Raw genomic sequence first — 26,405 nt, forward strand, 5'->3', positions numbered from 1 at the left:
TCACAAAAGGCCTTGATGTCTCCCAGGAGTGGATGCAGTAATATTCACACACCCCAGTTTAGCAGTTAGGGGTGCTCCATGAACAGGACTCACCTTTACCGCCTGACTCTCTCTCTCGTCACTACCCTCCCTACACTTTTCATTCCAGCAGGCCAGCACTTCTCTCTGGAGAAGGATTCCCATGTCCATGCCTTTCTTTTCATCCCTCCTCCTGTCTTGAGTGCGCTTCTGACTTTTTGTATCCTGTCCTTCAAACCCAGCTTACTTAAGAGCTCTCCTCTGTAAAACTTTCCTTGAGCACTGTTGCCTGCAGCTGTTTCTGCTGCCTCTAAGCACTGATGGTCTCCTGGGTTTGTTAATATCTCTTTGTTTTAGTTTCCATATATCTTACCTTTCCAAACAGATCATAAACTGAAGGACAAGGACAATGTCTTTTTTTTCTGCTGCTTAAAACACAACTTTATTGATGGAACACAAGTCTTAGATTAACAAATATAAACTAATATAAAAGTGTAGCTTATTCATGATGTATAACTAATTCATTGTCAGTTTAGGTAGAGGAAAGAGTAAAAATACCTCAATCTAGGTAATAAGATCAAATCAATAAATTCTTTCTGTGTACAAGTACTAATATTCTATTTGGCATCCTTAAAATGGTTCATCCTCAACCCAACCATTAAAACCAACATCAGTCACTGTTATGATATATGATAGTCATTATTCCAAAATAGCAGCTGAAAAGATCTCTTTACCATATATTCACAATGAAAAACAAAGAATTTACAAAACACATTGTACCAAGTGCAAATACCTCAATACTCTTTGGGACAGACTCCAAATTAGAGTTTGGTTAATACTTTCAGGACTTTTACTTTCACCACCAGATCATTGTGATTTGCTAGTGCTTTGATTTTCTTAACACAAACTCCAGACTCTTTGAATAAGAAAAAAAGTGAACTTCTGCTGAATTCTTTCCTGGATGATGCAAGCCCTTCATTTTTTATGTTGTCATTTATATTCTCAAATAGGGTAAGGATATTAAGAAGAATCTCTCTATCCCATTCTTTATTAAAGAGGGAAATCAATTCTGATGGTACTTTACAACTGACCAGCTCTCTTGTCATGGCTGGATTTTCAGTAAAGTTTATAATTAGTTTCATAGTCTGTATCTTGGTGAAGTGGTTTCCTAGGAATAACAAAGCAAAAAAGTCTGGAAAAGAATAGGAAAGCAAATGTTGGTAATGATTAGTCACAGTCATGTTGGTTAACAGTCTTAACCCAGCCATCTGCACAGCTGAGTCCAAGCGACAGACCATGGTGTCATCACACACTTGACTGATGTACGTCTTAATCTTACCCTGATTTTCTGCGTTCACACTCAAGTTATTAAGGGCATTGTAAGTCTTTTCTCTAATTATGGGGTCTTTCGTTTTTATCAGTTTTGCAATAATTGGGACACCACCCAATTCACGTATGGCATTCTGGTTAAATGAATATGCTGCATTGTTACCCAGAGTGACCAAGGCTACTTCTTGAATAAAAGGATCATTTGTTCGCTCCAGTATGTTGAGGACCTTTTGAAGATCGGGAGCACTCAGAATATCATCAATTTTATAAGGAAAGTTGAACTTGCCTCTGCGGACAGGCCATGTTGTAGCTGGAGCCCTGGTGCTCTTACTTCGGGCCTTTCCCTTGGATTTTCCACTTGCCCTGCCGCCAGCCCTAGATCCACTCCTGGTGGGGTGGCAGCCTCCACCCCTGCCTCCTGGGCAGGGTAAACTCGGTGCAAGGGTCCTGTTCCCAGAGATGGTACCCACCCTAGCCCCTTTGCCTGCCTTTGCACTTGCCTGTTCCTTCAGCGTGTTGAAAAGGGCCTTGGCCTTGGCCTCTAGGCCACCTCCACTGTGGGATCCTGAATGGGCCTTCTCTTTTACACCTAGACAATCCTCGAGTCCCAAACTCACCTCAGGCTTGACCTTTGAATCACCCTGAAGTTTGGCCCCAGACCCTGCCCCAACGTTAGTTTTAGCTCCTTTCACAGTCTCAACCCCAGTCTCTGAGGTGTCCGTAGACTCCTCGTCTTCATCCCAGATTTTCTCGTTCTCGTCTCTTCCCCAGGCCAGTCTGTATACACAGTAGCAGGCACCAGCTCCGATAACCACACCAGCGGCCACGCAGCCAGCTTCCCGAGTGCGGCCCATGGTATAGCTGGGACAAATCTCTTAACCGGAGCACAGAACACGCTCGCTCTGGCCCAGAGAAGCGCGAACACGTCGCGGGCGGAGTCTGCAGCTACTTTTGGCCGGCTCTGAGGCAGCTTGACCTAGGAATAAAGGATGCAGTTCAGATTTCAGGCTCCTCCTCCTTTTGTGTCTTTGCACGCAAACAGACTGAAACAACGACAAAACAAACAAACGTACAAAAATACAGATATATTGGCAAACTCGGGGCTTAATATCTAGACCACTGATTCCTTTCTTCCATCCGGAAGCTAAGTTTGGAAATTTTCCCCACTTCAAGACTCTCCAACCTCACGTTCCACCACCTCGCCCCAGAATGTTAAAGTTCCCTGCCATCCTGCCCTTCAGATGTCCTGGGAACAGTGGCGCCCCCACATGCACCCACAGAGGTCCAGGCAGTTTTTTACTTCTCTTTCTTGCTTCCAAGGGCACTGCTCCGTGCAAACCTGCAGACAAGGACGCGAGGAGGGGTGCTGAGAGCTAGGGGGACATACAGATATCACCCGGGACGGGACATACATCCCTCTTCTGAATTCCCAGCCCTTTACAACTGCCTTGCCCGATGTTTCCCGCCTTCTGTTGCCCTCCACTCCTCACAGAGGTGCAGCTTTGGAATTCATTGTCTCCGTCCCTCTTCCTCCTTCGATGATTCCTCTAACCCTCCATTCCACCTCCACCCCTACTCTTATCATTGGCATCCTCCGAAGATGTCGCCACACATTTTCATTGTTAACATTTTCCTTGTATCAAAATGAAGTGAGAATATCTAAAAGCCGGACTGGCGTGAAATGCATAAAGGTCTCCAACTCTGTCCTTGCCTCCGCCAACTCCTCCATCTCAAAGGTACCAGGACACCCCCACTCACCACCCCCCTCCCCGTGTCATTATACCAACTACCTCTGCTCGGGAGCAATTTCTTACCTCCCTTACCTCGGTTTCTGCTTCCACTAAACCTTCAAGACTGACAAACTTCAGAAGTGAGTGCTTGGTCGACGGACCAACACCAAGGACACTGTACCTCAAACAGTAATTTGGAGTAACATCCTCCCAACCCCTGGACTCTCTTGGCGCCCACCCCTTCTCAGCTATTTGCTTCCCCTGTCTTGTACCTGCAGAGCAATTTATTTTGCAAGATCCGAAATGGTGTAGGTAAGAAGGGAAGAAGGGAGATGTGGAGGGGATCCACGGGCCCACTCGAGTTGCAGTCGCCACCATGCTCCACCCCCAAATAATGCCATCACCCTTATTATGACCTACTTGGTTCTTGACAACTTTGCGTTTCTTCCTGCTCCAAAGGTTGGACTGGCCTCCGGCCCCAAGATCTGCAGACACAAGCAACAAGGCAGAAACTGATGGCTCAGCGGACAGAAAAGCACTTCGGAGAGTTCCAACATCCGCTTTTCCTAATTCAGCGTCCTGGCTGTCAACGGAGTTTACCTTTTTGTCTGTCACCCTACCCTCACTTTTCTGGACTCCGCTGACACCAGCCCTCCCGCTACGCAGTGTTCCCCCACCCCCGGTCCCCGCCTCCGGCCCTCCCTCCCGCAGCCCCAGCGGTCGGCCATTTTCCCAGCAAAAACCACACCCCTTTCAAACCACTGGAAGCGGGGCGGGGCGAGAGGGGGGATATGGAAAATCCGAGGAGAAAAACAAAACCAACCGATCTCTTCTATCCCCCTCCCCAACGCACCCTACCCGCAATGACAAGCACTTTTCCTGCAGGCACTGTTACATCCTTTTTTCCTAAAGAAAAAAAAAATGGCAGGAAGATTGCTTGAGAGTCGGTAAAGGGCCCAAGTCAAGGCAAGGACCTCAGTCATCCCAGTCCTTCCGGGGGCCGCGGGACAGCCCCAGCTTTACACTGACCTGCAGGGATTCCAGGCAGACTATTCCTTTGTTCCCAAATGGCCCAGCGCCCTACTGAAAGAAAAGGGGAATGACTGTCAGACAGACGCACAGCCCCAAGATTCTGGCTTGGTAGATGGACCAGCACACAGGATATGAATCCGAATATCTGCCCTCCCTGATTCAAGGCCCTGAATGTTAGAGATCCCACCACGCCCGAGTCTGGGGTCGCCCCTGGAATCCGGCCCCAAGGTCCACCATTTTTGTTCTAGTAAGGGACAGGAATACTGCAAGGGTTTGGAGAAAGCGAACTGCTCCCCCTTCGGCCTCCACCCTTCACTGCCCGCGCCGCAGGGATCCCCTGGCAACGCCCATCCACACACAAACCTGCTGGGATCCAGGCAGTAACCTCGTCCTCCTTCCCCCAGGCCACAGGCCCTCTCGCCCTCTGGGCGATAGGGAGAGTGCAACCGGACCAAACGAAGACTAGGATTAGAAGGACGTCTGCACGCGTCGGCTCCAGCTCACGTGAGGGCCACGTCAACCGTGAGATCAGGACCCCAATTACCACTCCCATCAGCAGTGCCGCAGAAGCCGGCCCTCCCCTTCCTTCCCTGACACATCAGGTCCTGCCACTCATTTTCCTCTTTGCCAATCCCGGAGACCAGAAGTAGCTTCCCTTTGTGGTTGGAATTTGCCTTGCTTTGGCACAGGGAGAGGCTGTATCTGCTCCCGTGTCCGTTGGCCTTTTCTTTCTCTTCGAGGAATAATTTTTTATCTTCTCTAGTCCCAGTCCAACTGTCTCTCTCTATACCTCCCCCCACCACCAGTCATGAATGTCCAATATTTCTTCTGCACCCCTGTAAAATGTGGAGCAAGGTGTTGGAAAAGGAGACAGATCGTGGGAGTGTCTTATTTAAACTTTTCTGCTCATTTGTTTTTAAATCAGTAATGCATTACTTTTATATTGAGAAAATAAAAGGATGCTATTTTCTTTTGAGTGGAGAGTTTAAACGAGAGAGAAAACCCAACAGGCCTCATTAATTTCGTTATTTTATTTGTAACAGAAGGAAAATATTTTTACTGGTTACAGCCAAATAGTAGGTTTTAAAACAAAATAACTCATTTTTAAAATTGAAAAGCGGGCTGAGGTGGGTGGACTGCTGGAGCCCAGGAGTTTAAGGCTGCAGTGAGCTATGATCTCACCACTGCACTCCAGCCTGGGTGACAGAGAGCAAGCCTCTATCTCTTAAGAAAAAAAAATGGGGTTTTTTACATGATCTATGAATTAGTCCACAAAGAGACAACCAGTTGTCTAATCTTGGCGGTTTTACGCAAATGATTCCTTACTTTTTCAATTTTTGAATCAACTTGCAATTTGATAAGATAAAAGCAACACCACCCTGTCTTATTTAATTAAAGTATGTATTTAACATCCCAAAGTCTTGACCAACTGTTATATGAACCTATGGTGATTTGATGGCTACTCTGATCACCTACCTTTGAATTGAATTCCAGTCTACCAAGGCTGAGGCACCTGAGGGTGTGAGGGATGCAGAGACGTTCTAATCCTCCCTGCCCTGTCAACAGCGGAAGAAGGTGCTGCCCTCCCACCCTTCCACATTCCATAGCCTCTCATCCCCTGTATTCAGGCACTGGTCTGTTTTTCACTCCAAAAATATATATAGATGAGTGACCAAGGTGGTAAATGCCACGTTTACTCAGGTGACCAATCAGAGTAAAGACCTCTGGCTCCTTCCCTTCCTTCCTCAAATTCCCACAGAGGTAACTCAGCAATACATGGAAGGACTTACTGTTCCTACCTACCCCTCTTGCCGTTATTCATGGTGCCTGAGTAGTTGCTCCTAATACTGTGTGCTGCCACCACCTGACCAGAGAGGTGCAGCCCGCTGGGCTTCTTGGCCTCTGGCTTCCTTAAAAAGAGAACCTAATCTTGTTGCAGAGTTACTGCCTGCCAGTTCATATCCACCTTGGTGCCCGCTCAGCCAAATGTGTGACCAAGGAACAATCCCCACGGATTAACCCAGAGTAGGCATTCTCACACGGACAACCTTGTGGACCACCTGCGATTGTGTGCATACCTATATTCATTTTCGTGGAGAAAGGAGCCATAGCTTTCATCGGATTCTCACAGGCATGTATGACTTTTAAAAAGTAAGAACTACTAATACTTTCCTGAAAAAAAAGCTATATATCCCCTCAACAGAAAATCTACTCCTGCCCAGCACTGTGGGATACTGAAGCTGGCGGATCACTTGAGGTCAGGAGTTCAAGGCCTGGCCAACATGGTAAAACCTTGTCTTTACTAAAAATACAAAAATTAGCCGGGAGTGGTGGCACGCACCTGTAGTACCAGCTACTTGAGAGGCCGAGGCAGGAGAATTGCTTGAACCCAGGAGGCAGAGGTTGCAGTGAGTTGAAATTGTGCCACTGCACTCCAGCCTGGGCAACGAGCAAGACTCTATCTCAAAAAAAAAAAAAGAAAAGAAAAAGAAAGATAGTCTATTCCTCTCACCTCTTCTCTGTCTCTAGTTATATACTTATTTTTTTTAAGTGCAGAAATCTGTAAAGTAGAATGCAAAACTGCCCTGCAATGCCTAGTCTACCGCCAAGCTCTTTCAATGATATTCACCTTTCTTCCTGCAAATATACAGTATATGTATGTGGATGTGTCAAGGTCCAAGTTGAACAATATACAAAACAAAACAATTGACATTTACTGCAGTACTTGCAATAAATCTGCACTTTAATTACAGAATTTCTATCTTTAAAAATGGAGTCTTTCTATCCATGCCAACTTTTGAGATTTTCAATAAATGTTATGTTTCTTTATATTCATTTCTTATTATATTTGTGTTTTGTTTATACAAATGACATTCCCATTATGATTGCACGTTCTACCTGGTTATTGTTTGTCTCAGGTAAAGTAATTAATTATGATATATTTATCTTTAGTGACCATTCTTATTATTTCTAATAGTTTTTTCACTGATACTTTTGGTTTTTCTAGGTATGCATGCATAATATCTGCAAATGATGTTTTTCATTTCTTCTTTACAAGTATTTATATTCCGTATTCTTTCATTTTCTGCATGTATTCCATTGACCAGAACCTCCAGAATTAGCTTGAATGATAATGGTGATTGAGGGCCTCCGGATCTTATCCTTGAAGTAAATGGGAGTGCCCTTAATATTCCATTGTTTAATGTAACCTGACATTTGCTGTTTGTTTTTCATGTGTTCTTCATCTGTGTATGGATGATTTGGGGGGATGCCTAAAGCTGCACTTTTATAACCCTTTATATAAGACTGAGGAAAATTAAATTGTCCACATCATAATACTGGGAAGGAAAGGAAGTAGGGAGAGTGGCCACAAGTGCTGAGCTTATTGGGTATGTATTAGTAAGCAAAAACAACACAGACTCTTCTCTCATGGTGGAAATAAGACCTTAAAAGAATAAGCGCGCGCACACACACACACACACACACACACACACAGAGAGAAAGAGAGAGAGAGAGAGAGAAATACTGTAAAGGAAAAAACCTCTGTTAATGTAGTTTTTTAAAAAGTGGCATAGTCTGAGAATCAGGGAAAGTTTCCTTACTGCGGCAGAGAATGAAGTTTTCAGCTGAGATGAAGGAAAGCAGGTGGTAACTAGGAAAAGAGGGGAACAGAAAATAAAAAATTTCAATTTCCCCCACCCTTCTGATAACTACTGTGATAACCAACCTACTTCAATCCTAGGAAAAATCCTATGAAAACCACTGTTAATTTTTCAGGTGACTCTTTACAGGTTTTGTTGTTGTTTCATATATATTACCAAACAATATATGTAGATACATTATGTGTGTGTGTACACATATATCTTTCTAAAATAATTTGGGATTATATTATGCATATTATCCTGCATAACTATTTTTTTCACCTGATATGTCATGTAAATCTTTTTAGCAGACACACTAATATTCTGTAGCGTGGATTTACCAGAATTTAACCAATCTCTTACTGATTGATATTTAACCTCTTCCTAATCTTTATCTACTACAAAAATGTTGCAGTGAAGACTTTTGTATACATATATTTTGACAACTATTGTATTATTTCCTCAAGATAAATTCCTAGAAGTAAAATACTTGTGTCAAAATGGGTGCTCATTTTAAATTTTACCCATGCTGCCAACTTTCATCTCTTAAATTTATAAATATATATATCGATAGATAGATAGATGTGCATTCTATGTTGTGCTCCAAATAATTTATTTAATTATAAGTGAGATTAAACATCTTCTTAGAGGTTTGTTAAGCATCTGTATTTATCTTTCTGTGTACTGTCTTTCCTCATTTTTTAACTAGGTTGTTCATCTTTTTCTTACTAATACATAAGAACTTTCTGCAAATTAAGCAAATGAGTCTTTTGACTTTCATAAGTGTTATAAATATTTTCCTGATTTATAATTTTTTTGGACTTCTACTATATAGAATTTTTCATCTCTACAGTATAAAATTTACCAACTTTTTTCTTTACATTTTTGAGGTTTGTGTCCTGCTTAGGGAGATCTGTGTTTTCTCCTAATTTTTACGTTTCCTTTTATATTTAAATTTTTGATCCATATGGAATTATTTTCTTCCAAATGGCTAGTAAATTGTCCTAATGCTAATTATCAGATAATCCCCTCTTTAGCTCACTGATTTAAAGTGCCATCTTTACCATAATTATCATAATCTAAACATCCACATATGTTTGTATCTAGTTCTTTATTCTTTATTATATTCTTTTAATCGGTTATCTTTTCTTTCTTCTTAAATAACAAACTGTTTTAACTATAGTGTCTTCATAATATGTTTCAATATCTGAAGGGTAAGGTCTCTCATAACTCATCTTTTTTATCATTCCCTGCCTATTCACATGTATTTATTTACTGACTAAAATCTGTTATTTTGTTACAGTCCCCCTAAAAACTACCGTTTTTAATTTCAATTTGCATTGCATATAATTTATAAGTTAACTGAGGGATAATTGGCATCTTTACAGGAATATCTTTCCATTCAACAATCCAGTTTTTCTACTTATTTGTCTTTATTTTTCTCAGCAGGGTTTCTAAAGTTTTTCAATAAAAATAACTCCTAGAACATTGCCTGGCACACTGTAGGTTATCAATCAATATTTACTGAATGAATGGATATGTCTTACAAGTTTTTTGTTAAGTTTATTCAAAAGTAGCTTATCTTTTCCCATGTTTATTGTCATTTGGATTTTTTTCTTTTTTTACATTTTTGTTTGTTGTTTTTGTATATGAAAGTGATCAGTTTTTAATCTATTGATTTCATAATCAGCCTTTTAATGGAGTTCCAAAGGTTTCAAGTAGTCTTTAGTTGATTCTCTTAGATTTGCTTCATTTGTAGTAATGATAATCTTGCCTGACCCCTCCTTTCCAATATTAATACTACATTTATTTCTCTTGGCTAATTGCATTAACTAGTACTTCTAGAACAATGTTAAATAATTATGGAAATAACTGGTATTCTTGTCTTTTTCCTAATTTTAATGGAAATGCTTCTAGTGTTTATCCCTTAAACATGAAAGGCTTCTTGTTAAAAATGTATATATTTTGTCATATTTAAGAAATATCCACCTATTCTTACTTCAGTAAGTTGCATCCAGAAGTTATCCGACTTTAAGTACAATTTGACTAAGATTCTGCATCATTCCTTACATATAAGCTTTATCCTTGACTGTGCATTTTAATGGTATCAAAATAGCTGCAGTAATTCTAGGCCTCACACCAGCACCTCAGTCAGAGTCCTAGCTAGAAAAAACAATCTAAATCAGATGGTTCAAGGGACTTTAATGTAGAGACTACTTACAGAGGGAAGTGCAAGATTATGAGACCCAACAAGCAATTTTGTGGCACCCAGAGGTTAGCAATAGCAGGTAGCTATTATCCTAGGCCTAAAAGGGCAAGAGGAAGAAATAGTATTTCTGGAGCCTAGTGAGAGCTAGAGTCATGGAGGAGGGGACTTCTGGAAGAAGCTAAAATCTTGAAGGGATGTAGTCACTGCCAGTAAAACATAGTCCAAATCAGAGTGGGAGCAGTGAAGAAATACATTGTCTTCTCTCTTCTTCCCGCCAAAGCTGTGCTAGTGCATTCCATTGACCAATCCCAAGCAGAAGTCAATTACAAATGGAGCCTGGGGGATGCAGCCCCTAAGGATCAGCCTCCCAGGGCATAGAACAAGACAGAGAAGGACAGGAAATTAATAAGGATGTGTGGGAAAATAAAGACTAACCACCATGGCCTACTCCTTTCACATTCAGCATCTATTCTTGCTATTCTATTCTCCCAACAGGGAAGCAGGGACAAAAAAAAATCCCATCAGCCATTGTACTGTTACGGGATAATGCTAATTCAACCATATTCGCCCACCTGAAACCTGATTTATAACAATTGTCTCAAGTGTTTTTCATATAAACAGAGGAAAGGAAGAAAAAAATAAATTAACAAAGATGTGCATAGCTGTTACAGTCTCTCTCTGAAGCTGATCATGAGGCCAAGTTAATAATCAACCTCATTCTTCTATCACCCATTTCATATTCCCCTTACAGCAACCTGGTCAAAATTATTTCCCTGACGTAGTGACCCTAATCTTCAATTCTGTATTTATTGAGTTTCTGCACTTTCCCACTTACCAGGACTATTAGGCAAAGCAGTACTAGGAGGTGCCCCAGTAAGTATCCGTGGGCTCTGAGCATAGATCTCCCTGTTTGTATAGCAGCAACCTTATTTCCCCTTAGTAATTGGGTTCAATCCCTCTAGCCACTATAGCAGCCCCTTTCCCTGCCTGTCAGTTCAGTGGCAGGAGAGGACAAAAATGGCCAGAATATAGTCTCAGCTTTTAATGTAATGGAATCATGGCTTTATTCCCTGGTGAAAGCATTCATCCCTGCTCTACCTAAGAGTCCAAGGTTATGAAGACAGAAAACAAGAATCACATATTTCTTCAGTAGGTTAACTGGTGTAATAGTGAAAAGGGTCATTCCTTTCATGACTTCTTTATTCCTAGTCCTGTGTAACCTCACTATGGGGGGAAAAAGCACAATATATGGGTGGTTCTGTTAAAGCATCTATTGCAATTTTGTCGTACAGTACTCACAGGAACAGCTGATCCCATAACTAAGCTTCCAGTAAGTTATTTATTTTTGTGTAAGGCAAGCTGCTTCTGCATGGTAAAGTAATTAGTAAAGACTAGTGAATCTTTGGATGTGCACTTCACTTGTCATTAAATAAGTTCCTTGGTCAGAGACAACTTTGTGTAGGGTACCCTGATGATGATTAAGGCATTCTGGAAGTCCATGGAGATGGTGATGACAGGATCATTGTCAGCAAAGAAGGTAAACGTGTGTCTAAAATACATGTTCATTTCCATGAGGAAAAGTTTCTGTTTTTGTCATGATGAAAGGTGTCCCATGTAATAATCCTACGACCATGGGACTGACTGATACCCCTAAGGAATGGTGTCTTACAGAAGCTCATCATCTTCTCTGTTGTCAGGTTGGGCACTTAGTATTAGTACAAGATCAGCCTTGGTGAGTAGAAGTCCGTATTGTTGAGTCCAGGCATAGCCTCCATAATGTTGATGCTAAAATCTAGCAAAGATAACATAGACATAAAAATATGACTATTTGCACTATTCTATTATTTTGCCACAGTACTAGCTTGAATTTACTACTATTTTATTTTGGATATTTTCGTCTATAGTTCTAAGTTAGACTGACCTCTCACGTTTACTTTTTTACTTCTATTCTTCTTTGTTTGGATGTAAGTATTATGTTAGCCTTAGAGAACGAATTGGGTACATTGCTACATTTTCCTATGCTCTAGAACACTTGAAATTGTATAAGAATTATTGAATCCTTGACAGTTGTTGTGGTGGGAAGAATAATGGCTCCTCAAAGATGTCTACATATTGGAACCTGTGAATATGTTATCTCATATAGCAAAAAGGACTTTGCAGATGTGATTATGTTAAGAATATTGAGATAGGAAGATTATCTAGTACTATCTGGGTGGGCCCAGTGTAATCACAGGGTTCTTGTAAAGGAAGGAAGGAGGCAGATGAGTCAGAAAAAGATGTGACAATAGAATCAGGCAATGAAACAGTGGAATTCAGGCAGCCTCTGGAAGCTGGAAAATGCAAGGAAATAGATTCTCCCCTAGAGCATCCAGTGGTAACACAGCCCTTTAAACCCGTTTTAGTCTTCTGACCTCCAGAACTGTGTGATAATATATTTGTCTTGTTTTGAGCAATCGAGTGTGTGGTAACTTTTTATACAATTTGTTACAGCAATAGGAAACTAGTGTAACAGTTATTTTTAAAGAACAAAAGAGGAAAAAAGTATTTTCTATTTACCCAGATATTTGTAATTTCTATTGCTTCTCCATTCCCGACGTTCAAGTTTCCCTCTGGTATCATTTTCCTTTAGTCTGAAGAGCTTCCTTTAACATTTCTGGTCCAGTATGTCTACTGGCAACAAATTATGTTGGCTATCCTTCATCTGAGAATATTTTCATGTTGTCTTCATTTTTGAAGGATATTTTTGCTGGATGTAGATTTATGGGTTGGCAATTCTTTTCTTTCAATACTTTAAAGACGTTCCACTCTTTTCTGGCCTTCATTGTGATAAGAAAACCAGTCATTCAAATTATTGTTCCCCTAGAAGTAATGAGTTATTTTCCTATAACGACCTTAAAATTGTTTTCTTTTTTTTATATACCACTTTTTTATTTTTATTTTTTATTATACTTTAAGTTCTAGGGTACATGTGCACAACGTGCAGGTTTGCTGCATATGTATACATGAGCCATGTTGGTTTGCTGCACCCATTAACTCGTCATTTACATTAGATATTTCTCCTAATGCTATCGCTCTCACATCCCCTGACCCCATGACAGGCCCCGGTGTGTGATGTTCCCTGCCCTGTGTCCAAGAGTTCTCATTGTTCAATTCCCACCTATGAGTGAGAACACGTGGTGTTTGGTTTTCTGTCCTTGCGATACTTTGCTGAGAATGATGGTTTCCAGCTGCATCCATGTCCCTACAAAGGACATGAACTCATCCTTTTTATGGCTGCATAGTATTCCATGGTGTATATGTGTCACATTTTCTTTATCCAGTCTATCATTGATGGACATCTGGGTTGGTTCCAAGTCTTTGCTATTGTGAATAGTGCCGCAATAACAATACGTATACATATATCTTTAAAATACCATGATTTATAATCCTGTGGGTATATACCCAGTAATGGGATGACTGGGTCACATGGTATTTCTAATTCTAGATCCTTGAGGAATCGCCACACTGTTTTCCACAATGGTTGAACTAGTTTACAGTCCCACCAACAGTGTAAAAGTGTTCCTATTTCTCCACATCCTCTTCGGCACCTGTTGTTTCCTGATTTTTTTTAATGATTGCCATTCTAGTGGTGTGAGATGGTATCTCATTGTGGTTTTGATTTGCATTTCTCTGATGACCGGTAATGATGAGCAGTTTTTCATTTGTCTGTTGGCTGCATAAATGTCTTCTTTTGAGAAGTGTCTATTCATATACTTTGCCCACTTTTTTTTTATTATTATACTTTAAGTTCTAGGGTACATGTGCACAACATGCAGGTTTCTTACATATGTATACCTGTGCCATGTTGGTATGCTGCACCCATCAACTCGTCAGCACCCATCAACTTGTCATTTACATCAGGTATAACTCCCAATGCCATCCCTCCCACCCCCCCACCATAATAGCTCCCAGTGTGTGATGTTCCCCTTCCCGAGTCCAAGTGATCTCATTGTTCAATTCCCACCTATGAGTGAGAACATGCGGTGTTTGGTTTTCTGTTCTTGCAATAGTTTGCTGAGAATGATGGTTTCCAGCTGCATCCATGTCCCTACAAAGGACACGAACTCATCCTTTTTTATGGCTGCATAGTATTCCATGGTGTATATGTGCCACATTTTCTTAATCCAGTCTGTCACTGATGGACATTTGGGTTAATTCCAAGTCTTTGCTATTGTGAATAGTGCCACAATAAACATATGTGTGCATGTGCCTTTATAGCAGCATGACTTATAATCCTTTGGGTATATACCCAGTAATGGGATGGCTGGGTCAAATGGTATTTCTAGTTCTAGATCCTTGAGGAATCGCCACACTGTTTTCCACAATGGTTGAACTAGTTTACAGTCCCACCAACAGTGTAAAAGTGTTCCTATTTCTCCACATCCTCTTCAGCACCTGTTGTTTCCTGTTTTTTTAATGATTGCCATTCTAATTGGTGTGAGATGGTATCTCATTGTGGTTTTGATTTGCATTTCTCTGATGGCCAGTGATGATGAGCATTTTTTCATGTGTCTGTTGGCTGTATGAATGCCTTCTTTTGAGAAGTGTCTGTTCATATCTTTGCCCACTTTTTGATGGGGTTGTTTGTTTTTTTTCTTGTAAATTTGATTGAGCTCTTTATAGATTTTGGATATAAGCCCTTTGTCAGATGAGTAGATTGCAAAAATTTTCTCCCATTCTGTAGGTTGCCTGTTCACTCTGATGGCAGTTTCTTTTCCTGTGCAGAAGCTCTTTAGTTTAATTAGATCCCATTTGTCAATTTTGGCTTTTGTTGCCGTTGCTTTTGGTGTTTTAGACATGAAGTCCTTGCCCATGCCTATGTCCTGAATGATATTTCCTAGGTTTTCTTCTAGGGTTTTTATGGTTTTAGGTGTAACGTTTAAGTCTCTAATCCATCTTGAATTAATTTTCATATAAGGAGTAAGGAAAGGATCCAGTTTCAGCTTTCTACTTATGGCTAGCCAATTTTCCCAGCACCATTTATTGAATAGGGAATCCTTTCCCCGTCTCTTGTTTTTGTCAGGTTTGTCAAAGATCAGATGCCTGTAGATGTGTGGTATTATTTCTGAGGGCTCTGTTCTGTTCCATTGGTCTATATCTCTGTTTTGGTACCAGTACCATGCTGTTTTGGTTACTGTAGCCTTGTAGTATAGTTTGAAGTCAGGTAGCATGATGCCTCCAGCTTTGTTCTTTTGGCTTAGGATTGTCTTACTTTGCCCACTTTTGGATGGGTTAGTTTTATTTTTTCTTGTAAATCTGTTTAAGTTCTTTGTAGATTCTGGATATTAGCCCTTTGTCAGATGGGTAGATTGCAAAAATTTTCTCCCAGTCTGTAGGTTGGCTCTTCACTCTGATGGCAGTTTCTTTTGCTGTGCAGAAGCTCTTTAGTTTAATTAGATTCCATTTGTCTATTTTGGCTTTGGTTGCCGTTGCTTTTGGTGTTTTAGACATGAAGTCCTTGTCCATGCCTATGTCCTGAATGGTATTGCCTAGGTTTTCTTCTAGGGTTTTTATGGTGTTAGGTCTAATATTTAAGTCTTTAATCCATCTTGAATTAATTTTTGTACAAGGTGTAAGGAAAGGATTCAGTTTCAGCTTTCTACATATGGCTAGCCAGTTTTCCCAGCACCATTTGTTAAATATGGAATCCTTTCCCCATCTCTTGTTTGTGTCAGGTTTGTCAAAGATCAGATGGCTGTAGATGTGTGATATTATTTCTGAGGGCTCTGTTCTGTTCCATTGGTCTATATCTCTGTTTTGGTACCAGTACCATGCTGTTTTGGTTACTGTAGCCTTGTAGTATAGTTTGAAGTCAGGTAGCATGATGCCTCCAGCTTTGTTCTTTTGACTTAGGATTGTCTTGGCAATGCGGGCTCTTTTTAGGTTATATATGAACTTTAAAGCCGTTTTTTCCAATTCTGTGAAGAAACTCATTGGTAGCTTGATGGGGATGGCATTGAATCTGTAAGTTACCTTGGGTAGTATGGCCATTTTCACAATATTGATTCTTCCTGTCCATAAGCTTGGCATGTTCTTCCATTTGTTTGTGTCCTCTTTTATTTCATTGAGTAGTGGTTTGTAGTTCTCCTTGAAGAGGTCCTTGACATCCCTTGTAAGTTGGATTCCTAGGTATTTTATTCTCTTTGAAGCAATTGTGAATGGGAGTTCACTCATGATTTGGCTCTCTGTTTGTCTGTTATTGGTGTATAGGAATGCTTGTGATTTTTGCACATTGATTTTGTATCCTGAGACTTTGGTGAAATTGCTTATCAGCTTAAGGAGATTTTGGGCCGAGATGATGGGGTTTTCTAAATATACAATCATGTCATATGCAAACAGGGAGAATTTGACTTTCTCTTTTCCTAATTGAATACCCTTTATTTTTTTCTCCTGCCTGATTGCCCTGGCCTTAACTTCCAACACTATGTTGAATAGGAGTGGTGAGAGAGGGCATTCCTGTCTTGTGCCAGTTTTCAAATGGAATGCTTCCAGTTTTTGTCCATTCAGTATGACATTGGCTGTGGGTTTATCATAAATAGCTCTTATTATTTTAAGAAACATCCCATCAATACCTAGTTTACTGAGAGTTTTTAGCATGAAAAGCTGTTGAATTTTATCGAAGGCCTTTTCTGCATCTATTGAAATAATCATGTGGTTTTTGTCTTTGGTTCTGTTTATGTGATGGATTACATTTATTGATTTGCATGTGTTGAACTAGGCTTGCATTCCAAGGATGAAGCCCACTTGATTGTGGTGGATAAGCTTTTTGATGTGCTGCTGGATTTGGTTTGCCAGTATTTTATTGAGGATTTTTGCACTGATGTTCGTCAAGGATATTGCTCTAAAATTCTCTTTTTTGTTGTCTCTGCCAGGCTTTGGAATCATGATGATGCCAGCCTCATAAAGCCAGTTAGGGAGGATTCCCTCTTTTTCTGTTGATTGGAATAGTTTCAGAAGGAATGGTACCAGCTCCTCTTTGTACCTCTTGTAGAATTCTGCTGTGTATCCATCTGGTCCTGGACTTTTTTGAGTTGGTAAACTATTAATTATTGCCTCAATTTCAGAGCCTGTTATTGGTCTATTCAGGGATTCAACTTCTTCCTGGTTTAGTCTTGGGTGGGTGTATGTGTCCAGGAATTTATTCATTTCTTCTAGATTTTCTAGTTTATTTGCATAGAGGTGTTTATAGTATTCTCTGATGGTAGTTTGTATTTCTGTGGGATCGGTGTTGATATCTCCTTTATCATTTTTTATTGCATCTGTTTGATTCTTCTCTCTTTTCTTCTTTATTAGTCTTGCTAGCAGTCTATCAATTTTGTTGATCTTTTCAAAAAACCAGCTCCTGGATTCATTGATTTTTTTGAAGGGTTTTTGTGTCTCTATCTCCTTCAGTTCTGCTCTGATCTTAGTTATTTCTTGCCTTCTGCTAGCTTTTGAATGTGTTTGCTTTTGCTTCTCTAGTTCTTTTAATTGTGATGTTAGGGTGTCGATTTTAGACCTTTCCTGCTTCTCTTGTGGGCATTTAGTGCTATAAATTTCCTTCTACACACTGCTTTAAATGTGTCCCAGAGATCCTGGTATGTTGTGTCTTTGTTCTCACTGGTTTCAAAGAACATCTTTATTTCTGCCTTCGTTTCATTATTTACCCAGTAGTCATTCAGGAGCAGGTTGTTCAGTTTCCATGTAGTTGAGCGGTTTTGATTGAATTTCTTAGTCCTGAGTTCTAATTTGATTGCACTGTGGTCTAAGAGACAGTTTGTTGTGATTTCTGTTCTTTTACATTTCCTGAGGAGTGCTTTACTTCCAACTATGTGGTCAATTTTGGAATAAGTGTGATGTGGTGCTGAGAAGAATGTATATTCTGTTGACTTGGGGTGGAGAGTTCTGTAGATGTCTATTAGGTCCACTTGGTGCAGAGCTGAGTTCAAGTCCTGGATATCCTTGTTAACCTTCTGTCTGGTTGATCTATCTAATGTTGACAGTGGGGTGTTAAAATCTCCCATTATTATTGTGTAGGAGTCTAAATCTCTTTGTAGGTCTCTAAGGACTTGCTTTATGAATCTGGGTGCTCCTGTATTGGGTGCATATATATTTAGGATATATATAACTCTTCTTGTTGAATTGATTCCTTTACCATTATGTAATAGCCTTCTTTGTCTCTTTTGATTTTTGTTGGTTGAAAGTCTGTTTTATTAGAAACTAGGATTGCAACCCCTGCTTTTTTCTGCTTTCCATTTGCTTGGTAGATCTTCCTCCATCCCTTTATTTTGAGCCTATGTGTGTCTCTGCACATGAGATGGGTCTCCTGAATACAGCACACTGATGGGTCTTGACTATCCAATTTGCCAGTCTGTGTCTTTTAATTGGGGCATTTAGCCCATTTACATTTAAGGTTAATATTGTTATGTGTGAATTTGATCCTGTCATTAAGATGTTAGCTGGTTATTTTGCTCATTAGTTGATGCAGTTTCTTCCTAGCATTGACAGTCTTTACAATTTGGCATGTTTTTGCAGTGGCTGGTGCCAGTTGTTCCTTTCCATGTTTAGTGCTTCCTTCAGGAGCTCTTGTAAGGCAGGCCTGGTGGTGGGAAAATCTCTCAGCATTTGTTTGTCTGTAAAGAATTTTATTTCTCCTTCACTTACAAAGCTTAGTTTGGCTGGATATGAAATTTTGGGTTGAAAATTCTTTTCTTTAAGAATGTTGAATATTGGCCCCCACTCTCTTCTGGCTTGTAGAGTTCCTGCTGAGAGATCTGCTGTTAGTATGATGAGCTTCCCTTTGTGGGTAACCCAACCTTTCTCTCTAGCTTCCCTTAACATTTTTCCTTCATTTCAACCTTGGTGAATCTGACAATTATGTGTCTTGGGGTTGCTCTTCTTGAGGAGTATCTTTGTGGTGTTCTCTGTATTTCCTGAATTTGAATGTTGGCCTGCCTTGCTAGGTTGAGGAAATTCTGCTGGATGATATCCTAAAGAGTGTTTTCCAACCTGGTTCCATTCTCCCTGTCACTTTCAGGTACACCAATCAAACGTAGATTTGGTCTTTTCACGTAGACCCATATTTCTTGGAGGCTTTGTTCATTTCTATTTACTCTTTTTTATCTGAACTTCTCTTCTCACTTCATTTCATTCATTTGATCTTCAATCACTGATACCCTTTCTTCCACTTGATTGAATCGACTACTGAAGCTTGTGCACACGTCATGTAGTTTTCATGATATGGTTTTCAGCTCCATTAGGTCACTTAAGGTCTTCTCTATGCTGTTTATTCTAGTTAGCCATTAATCTAATCTTTTTTCAAGGTTTTTAGCTTAGTTGCAATGGGTTTGAACATCCTCCTTTAGCTTGGAGGATTTTGTTATTACCAACCTTCTGAAGCCTACTTTTGTCAACTCATCAAAGTCATTCTCCATCCTGCTTCATTCTGTTGCTGGCGAGGAGCTGTGATCCTTTGGAGGAGAAGAGGTGCTCTGGTTTTTAGAACTTTCAGCTTTTCTGCTCTGGTTTCTCCCCATCATTGTGATTTTTATCTACTTTGGTCTTTGATGACAGTGACCTACATTTGGGGTTTTGGTGTGGGTGTCCTTTTTGTTGATGTTGATGCTATTCCTTTCTGTTTGTTAGTTTTCCTTCTAACAGTCAGGACCCTCTGCTGCAGGTCTGTTGGAGTTTGCTGAGCTCCACTCCAGACCCTGTTTGCCTGGGAATCACCAGTGGAGGCTGCAGAATGGCAAATATTGCAGAACAGCAAATGTTGTTGCCTGAACCTTCCTCTGGAAGCTTTGTCTCAGATGGCACCTGGCTGTATGAGGTGTCAGTCGACCCCTACTGGGAGATGTCTCCCTGTTAGGCTACACGAGGGCCAAGGACCCACTTGAGGAGGCAGTCTGTCCATTCTCAGAGCTCAAACTCCATGCTGGGAGACCCACTTCTCTCTTCAGAGCTGTCACACAGGGACGTTTAAGTCTGCAGAAGTTTCTGCTGCCTTTTGTTCAGCTGTGCCCTGCCCCCAGAGGTGGAGTCTACAGAGGCAGGCAGGCTTCATTGAGCTGTGGTGGGTTCCACCCAGTTCAAGCCTCCTGACTGCTTTGTTTACCTACTCAAGCCTCAGCAAAGGCAGACGCCCCTGCCCCAATGTAGTCAATCTCAGACTGCTGTGCTAGCAGTGAGCAAGGCTCCGTGGGCATGGGACTCACTGAGCCAGGCATGGGATATAATCTCCTGGTGTGCTGTTTGCTAAGACCATTGGAAAAGTGCAGTATTAGGGCAGGAGTGTCCCGAATTTCCAGGTACCATCTGTCACGGCTTCCCTTGGCTAGGAAAGGGAAATCCCCTGACCCCTTGCACTTCCTGGGTGAGGTGATGCCCCGCCCTGCTTTGGCTCACCCTCCATGGGCTGCACCCACTGTCCAACCAGTCCCAGTGAGATAAATCAGGTACCTCAGTTGGAAATGCAGAAATCACTCGTCTTCTGTGTTGATCACACTGGGAGCTGTAGACTGGAGCTGTTCTTATTCAGCCATCTTGGAACGATCACTCCAAAATTTTTTTCTTTACTTTTCATTTTCAGCAGTTTAATAAGATGTGCCTAGAGGTCTTCTTTGAGATTGTCCCATTTGGAATTCACGAAACTTCTTGAATTTATAAATGTATGTCTTTCAACAAATCTGGAAATTTTTGACAATTATTTCCTCAAATATATTTTCTATTACAAAATGGGCAATACAAGAGGACCAGGAGCTGCCACCCCTTCCTAGAACTATCTCTCAGAGTAGGGGCATCACTCAGGTAAAAGCAGGTCCCTGGGTGCAGCTCTGGTGCAGTGGCTCAGGGATTGTTCCCAGGGGGAAAGGCAGGACATAAGGATAAAGGACTCTGTAGCTCTGCTTGAGGGTACTGACTTAACTTGGAAAAGGTAAAAACAAGCTATGACTGCAGGCATTGTTGAAAACAGTGAAGATCTTGGTAGAAAATAATCTATATTTATACATTGTATGAACATCAACACAAATTTATACATGTTGCTTTATAAAGTCAAGTAAGTATGAGAAAAAACAGAGTTATTACAAAATTCATTTATATTGTCTTATATTTACCTATGTAGTTGTTGTTGCATGTGTTGTAATTTTTTGTTGAAAGCTGGACATGTTAGATAATATATTATAGCAACCCTGAATACTGAACCACGCCCCACATCCTGGAGATTGTTGTTTGCTTGGTCATGGGTTTGTTTGTTGGCTTGGCTGAAATAACTCTGTGAAGTCTATTTCCCCCAATATGTGCAACTCTGTTGTCCCTACTCAGATATTTTTTACTTATTTTTATCTTTTAGCCTGGCTACTTAGGTTTTGACCCTAGGTTGGCATAAGCTATTTATTGGTTAAAGGTTGTGCTTAAGCCCCCTTTAGCCAATTAGATTTTTATCCTTTGCCATTGGATGTGTAGATGGCTTGGAGATGGCTCTCACAGTTCAGTGAATATACATATTTCCTTGTCCCCCCTCCACCACCTCATTCAGCCACTAGTAGCTTGGAGGATCCTTCTCTGATTGCTCCCTCAAGGGCATAGCCTGGGGCATACACACATTGTTCTAGACTTTCAAGGATGATACTGATTTTGTTTTTCATACTGGATCTCTAGGATTTGCCCCTGGGTCAGAGTAGCTTGTGGTTCAGTGTTTGCTCAGAAGTTGTGTTTAAGCCCCTGTGCCACTGGTGTTTTTGCCCTGTGTTTATAGGTCTGTGTGAGGAATTCTTGCAAGCCTGCTCCATCCTTCTCTGATTTCTCCTAAGTGAATGTAGCTTCATATAGGTACATAGCCTTCCGAACTCCCCAAATTGTATGTGATCCCAGAAGGGTTGTTATTGATGGTCTGCTTCCCTGGCTGTTCTGCCAATACATGCAACAACAGTGACATAGGTAAATATAAAAGACAATATAAATGAATTTTGTTATAATTCTGTCTTTTCTCCTATCTAACTTAAAAGACTTTATAAAGCTATATGCATATAGCTATAAAGACACATGCACAAGTATGTTTATTGCGGCACTATTCACAATAGCAAAGACTTGGAATCAACCCAAATGTCCATCAGTGACAGACTGGATTAAGAAAATGTGGCACATATACACCATGGAATACTATGCAGCCATAAAAAAGGATGAGTGCATGTCCTTTGTAGGGACATGGATGCAGCTGGAAACCATCATTCTCAGCAAACTATCGCAAGAACAGAAAACCAAACACTCTGCATGTTCTCACTCATAGGTGGGAATTGAACAATGAGATCACTTGGACACAGGAAGGGGAACATCACACACCGGGTCCTATTGTGGGGAGGGGGGAGGGGGGAGGGATGGCATTAGGAGATATACCTAATGTAAATGACGAGTTAATGGGTGTAGCACACCAACATGGTACATGTATACATATGTAACAAACCTGCACGTTGTGCACATGTACCCTAGAACTTAAAGTAAAATTAAAAAATATATATTTAAAGGTACAATAGTAAAAAGAAAAGGATAGGAGACAACAGTAACACAAGTTTAGAAGCTGGAGTACAGATGGGCTCATTGCAATCAACTTATTAGATTTGAGATAGCTGCATCTTATCCCTAAAGTAGAAAAAGGTGAGAAGTAATCTAATTTATCTCACAGAACCCCCAAGCTCAGAGAATAGTGTTCTTTAATAAGCAAGGGTGAAAATAAGACCAAAAATAGGAGGCTTGGTTAAATGTTTCAAAAACAGTTAGACCCTCACTCTTCCACTCCAAGTACCTCAGTGACTATCCCTCCTCGACCCTGGCAGAAGACTGGAGATTATTTATTGAAGCAATGTTTGTCATTAGAGTGACTGGAAATAATCAAAATATTCATTGGAAGAGAGCTTTCTAAATAAAATTGGTACAGTCACACAAAGGGAGATTATGCAGCTGTAAAATGTGAGTAAATTATGTACTCATGTGGAAAGACTTCCGAGATATACTGTTAAGTAAAACAAGCAAATAAACAACCTAAAGAAAGCAAAGAACAGGACAGCAAGTGTGTGAATGTATGCATGTATATATACTACATTTTATCTTTCATAAAAGGGGTAAAATAAGAATATTTACATTTATGTTTCCTTACATGTGCAAGAAGAAATCCTGGAAATATGAAAGAAACTAATAACAATAGTTATCTGTTTTGGGAAAAGGGGAACTGAGTGGAAGAAGAATGTTGGTTGGAGGGAGGTTTTTCACTGCATTTTTTTTATTATTAATTTGAACCATATGAATGTATTACCTAGTGAAAAAGCAAATATATACAAAAGAACTGGAGTAACATCTGACTTCTCAACAGCAACACTGGAAGCTAAAATACAATGAAACAATGTCCTCAAAATTCTTAGAGAATTTCCAATTCAAAATTCCATCTCCAGCCAAGCTATCAATCAAGTGTTGGAGTAGAAAAATGACATTTTCAAACCTGAAAGATCTCAAAAGTGTGCTTTGCATATACACTTTCTCAGGAAGCTACTGGAAGATGTGCTCTGCCAAAAGAGAGCACAAACCAAGAAAGAGGGAGATATGAGATCCAGGAAACAGTGAGTCTAACACAATAGTGAGCAAAGAAAGTCACCAAGATTATTGTGAAAAGAGATCCCAAAATAAAAGTTGTGTTGCATGCCTAGAGTGCAACCAGTCTAGTTTAAAGCAGTTCAGAAGATTCCCAAGAGAAACTTTGTCCAGAAAATGAAATTGGTAGAATACCTAATTTATTTAAACATAATGGAAGAATATTTACATAATTGGGAGTATATTTTGGAAATAAATTGGTGATAAATACACAGAAAAAGAGAGGGGGAAGGAAATTAAATCTAGAGAAAATAAAAAGTTGTGCAGGACAGGAAAAAATAATCCTAATGTACTATGTAACTCAACTTTCAATAACAAGTACATAGTCAACATAATATTGTCAATATAACTAAACAAGAATAAAGTAATTGGGAGGGCAGGGTATAAGAAATGTAGAAATGTATGATTACAGTAAGCAGGGGTGAGTATAAAAGAAGAGCTAAACTCATCTCCCATAGTGGGAAGTCAGGGACTTAAAACTCAAAAATCAAGAAACAATATAAGTATGTTATTTTGACATAGACAGATAATACCAAAATAATCCATTAAAAGAGTAGAAATGTATTGCTTCTGGGTGTGGGAAATAGTGTTGAGATACAGGATATTGCTGTTTTTCATAGTAAGCTTTTATGTACTGAATCGTGTCCCCCAAAATGTATATATTAAAGCCCTAAACCTTTAACGTGACTGTATTCAGAGATAGAGCCTTTAAGGAAGTAATTATGGTTAAATTGGATACTAAGAATAGAGCCCTAATCTGATAGGATTGGTGTCCTTATAAGAAGAGACAAGAAAGATCTCTATCTCCATGCACACACAGAGAAAAGACCATGTGAGGACACAGCAAGAAGGTGGCCATATACAAGCCAGGAAGAGAGGCTACACCAGAAACTAACCTTGATTGCATCTTGATCTTGGAATTCTAGCCTGCATAACTATGAGAAAATAAATTTCTGTTGTTTAATCCACCCAACCTGTGGAATTTTGTTATGGAAGCTCAAGCGGACTAATACATTAGCCTTTTATGATTATACTGATGCATTGCTTAACAATGAAGATACGTTCTGAGAAATGCATTGTTAGGTGATACAGTCATTGTGTGAACATTGTAGAGTGTATTTACACAAACCTAGATGATAGAGCCTACTACATACCTGGGTTATATAGTATAAACTATTGCTCCTAGGCTATAGACCTGAACAGCATGTTACTGTACTGAATAGTGTTGGCAATTGATACACAATGGTATTTACATATCTAAACATTTAAACATAGAAAAGGTAATGTGCTGTGCTGCAACATTACAATGGCTATGACATCACTAGCTGATAGCAATTTTTCAGCTTCATTATAATCTTATGGGACCACCATCGTATATGCTGTCCATCATTGATGTTGTTATGCAGTGCATGACTATATTGGCTTTTTTAAACTATATGCATATACAGCTTTGATTTGAAAAGTAAATTTTTAAAATTCTGAAGGAAATGACCTAAACTTAGAATTTTATATCCAATAATTACCAGTCAAGGGGGTAGAATACAGGCATTTTCAGACAGGCAAAATCTCAAAGTGTTTATATACTATACACTCTTTCTCATAAACCTAGATTTATTTTGTCAAAATGAGGTCATAAATCAAGAAAGATGAAGCCACAGAATGTAGGGAAAGCAAAATCCAACATGAAAAAGAGACTAAGAAAATTCCACTGTGATGACAAGGGAGTTTCTAGGACAATAGCTGTACCTTAGGCCTGAAGAGTAATCTTCCAAAATGGAGCAGGAATACAGAACGATCCATGAACTCTAGGGGAAAAATGTATACAATGAACAACAATAACATATAATAGATGCCAATTACTATGTACCAAGTATGACTCTGAGTGTTTAATCTTTTAATCCTCATAGAAATCGTATGAGATATGCCATTTCCCATTTTAAACATGGTGAAAGTGAGACAGAGAGTGAAAGAGATCTGTTCAAGATCATGTAGCTATTAAATGACAAATTCAGGATTTGAAGCCAGGCTGTCTAGTGGCAGAGTCTATGCACTTATCTGCCTCTCCTTCTAATGTCTCAATTGTGAAAAATCCTTACATAGATATAATGTAAACACTGAATGTTGATTTAACATAATATAGTGATACAATAATATATTGGGAGAATATGGGAGAAGTGTGGTTGTGTATAGGATGGGAGGTATAAGACAACTGAATCCTTCCACTGTAGGAAGTCCTAGCTGATACATAAAATTTAAAAATCAAGAAATAAAATGGTTGATAAAAATATAAAGGCAATATCAGAAGAAATAGTTAAGACAATTGTAAGTAATCTGGAATTAAAAGTAATTTTAAAAAGAAATTGAAATTAACTTGGAAGCAGAAATCTGGGGTAGGGAAGGATGAAGGAAGGTTCTGCTGGATTTCTGCAATTGTTATGGCACCCCACAACTATGAAAAATACATTTTAAAAACCAGATTCTGAGATTGAACATAGAGTAGGACTCCAATTCTGTGTAAAGAACTGGAAACTTGAGAACCATTATGGACTGAATGGTTGTGTCCCCACAAAATTCACATGTTAAAGCCCTAACTTCCAATGTGGCTGTATTTGGAAATAGGACCTCTAAGGAAGTAATTAAGGTTAAATGAAATCAAAAGGGTGGGGTTCTGATTTTGTAGGATTCGTACCCTTATAAGAAGAGACATCAGAAAGTGTCTCTCTCTCTCCCTCTCCCCCCCCCCCCCCCCCCCCGCCTTCTCTCAACTCACCAAGGAAAGGCCACATC

The 26,405-nt window shown here is 39.9% G+C and overlaps 1 protein-coding gene across 6 annotated transcripts in view; it reads right to left on the bottom strand.

The window, feature by feature from the left end:
* Nucleotides 1-432: 432 nt before the first annotated feature.
* ARMCX1 (armadillo repeat containing X-linked 1) overlaps nucleotides 433-26,405 on the bottom strand; it is a 44,754-nt gene continuing 18,781 nt past the window's right edge. The window contains exons 1-5 of one of the 6 annotated variants that reach the window (XM_023202879.1): nucleotides 4,473-5,232; nucleotides 4,107-4,157; nucleotides 3,936-3,983; nucleotides 3,498-3,562; nucleotides 1,276-2,323 (exon numbers count right to left, since the gene is read on the bottom strand). In XM_023202879.1, coding sequence (XP_023058647.1) covers nucleotides 2,036-2,323; nucleotides 3,498-3,562; nucleotides 3,936-3,983; nucleotides 4,107-4,157; nucleotides 4,473-4,662 — 642 coding nt within the window. In that variant the 5' untranslated portion in view covers nucleotides 4,663-5,232 and the 3' untranslated portion in view covers nucleotides 1,276-2,035. Of the gene's footprint in view, nucleotides 2,324-3,497; nucleotides 3,563-3,930; nucleotides 3,984-4,106; nucleotides 4,161-4,472; nucleotides 5,233-25,364; nucleotides 25,424-26,405 lie in introns of those variants that run through there. The other 5 variants (XM_023202878.1, XM_023202874.1, XM_023202873.1 and 2 more) reach the window with 5 other exon arrangements.

This window comes from Piliocolobus tephrosceles, chromosome 12 (genome assembly GCF_002776525.5).
Source record: "Piliocolobus tephrosceles isolate RC106 chromosome 12, ASM277652v3, whole genome shotgun sequence".
NCBI lineage: Eukaryota > Metazoa > Chordata > Mammalia > Primates > Cercopithecidae > Piliocolobus > Piliocolobus tephrosceles.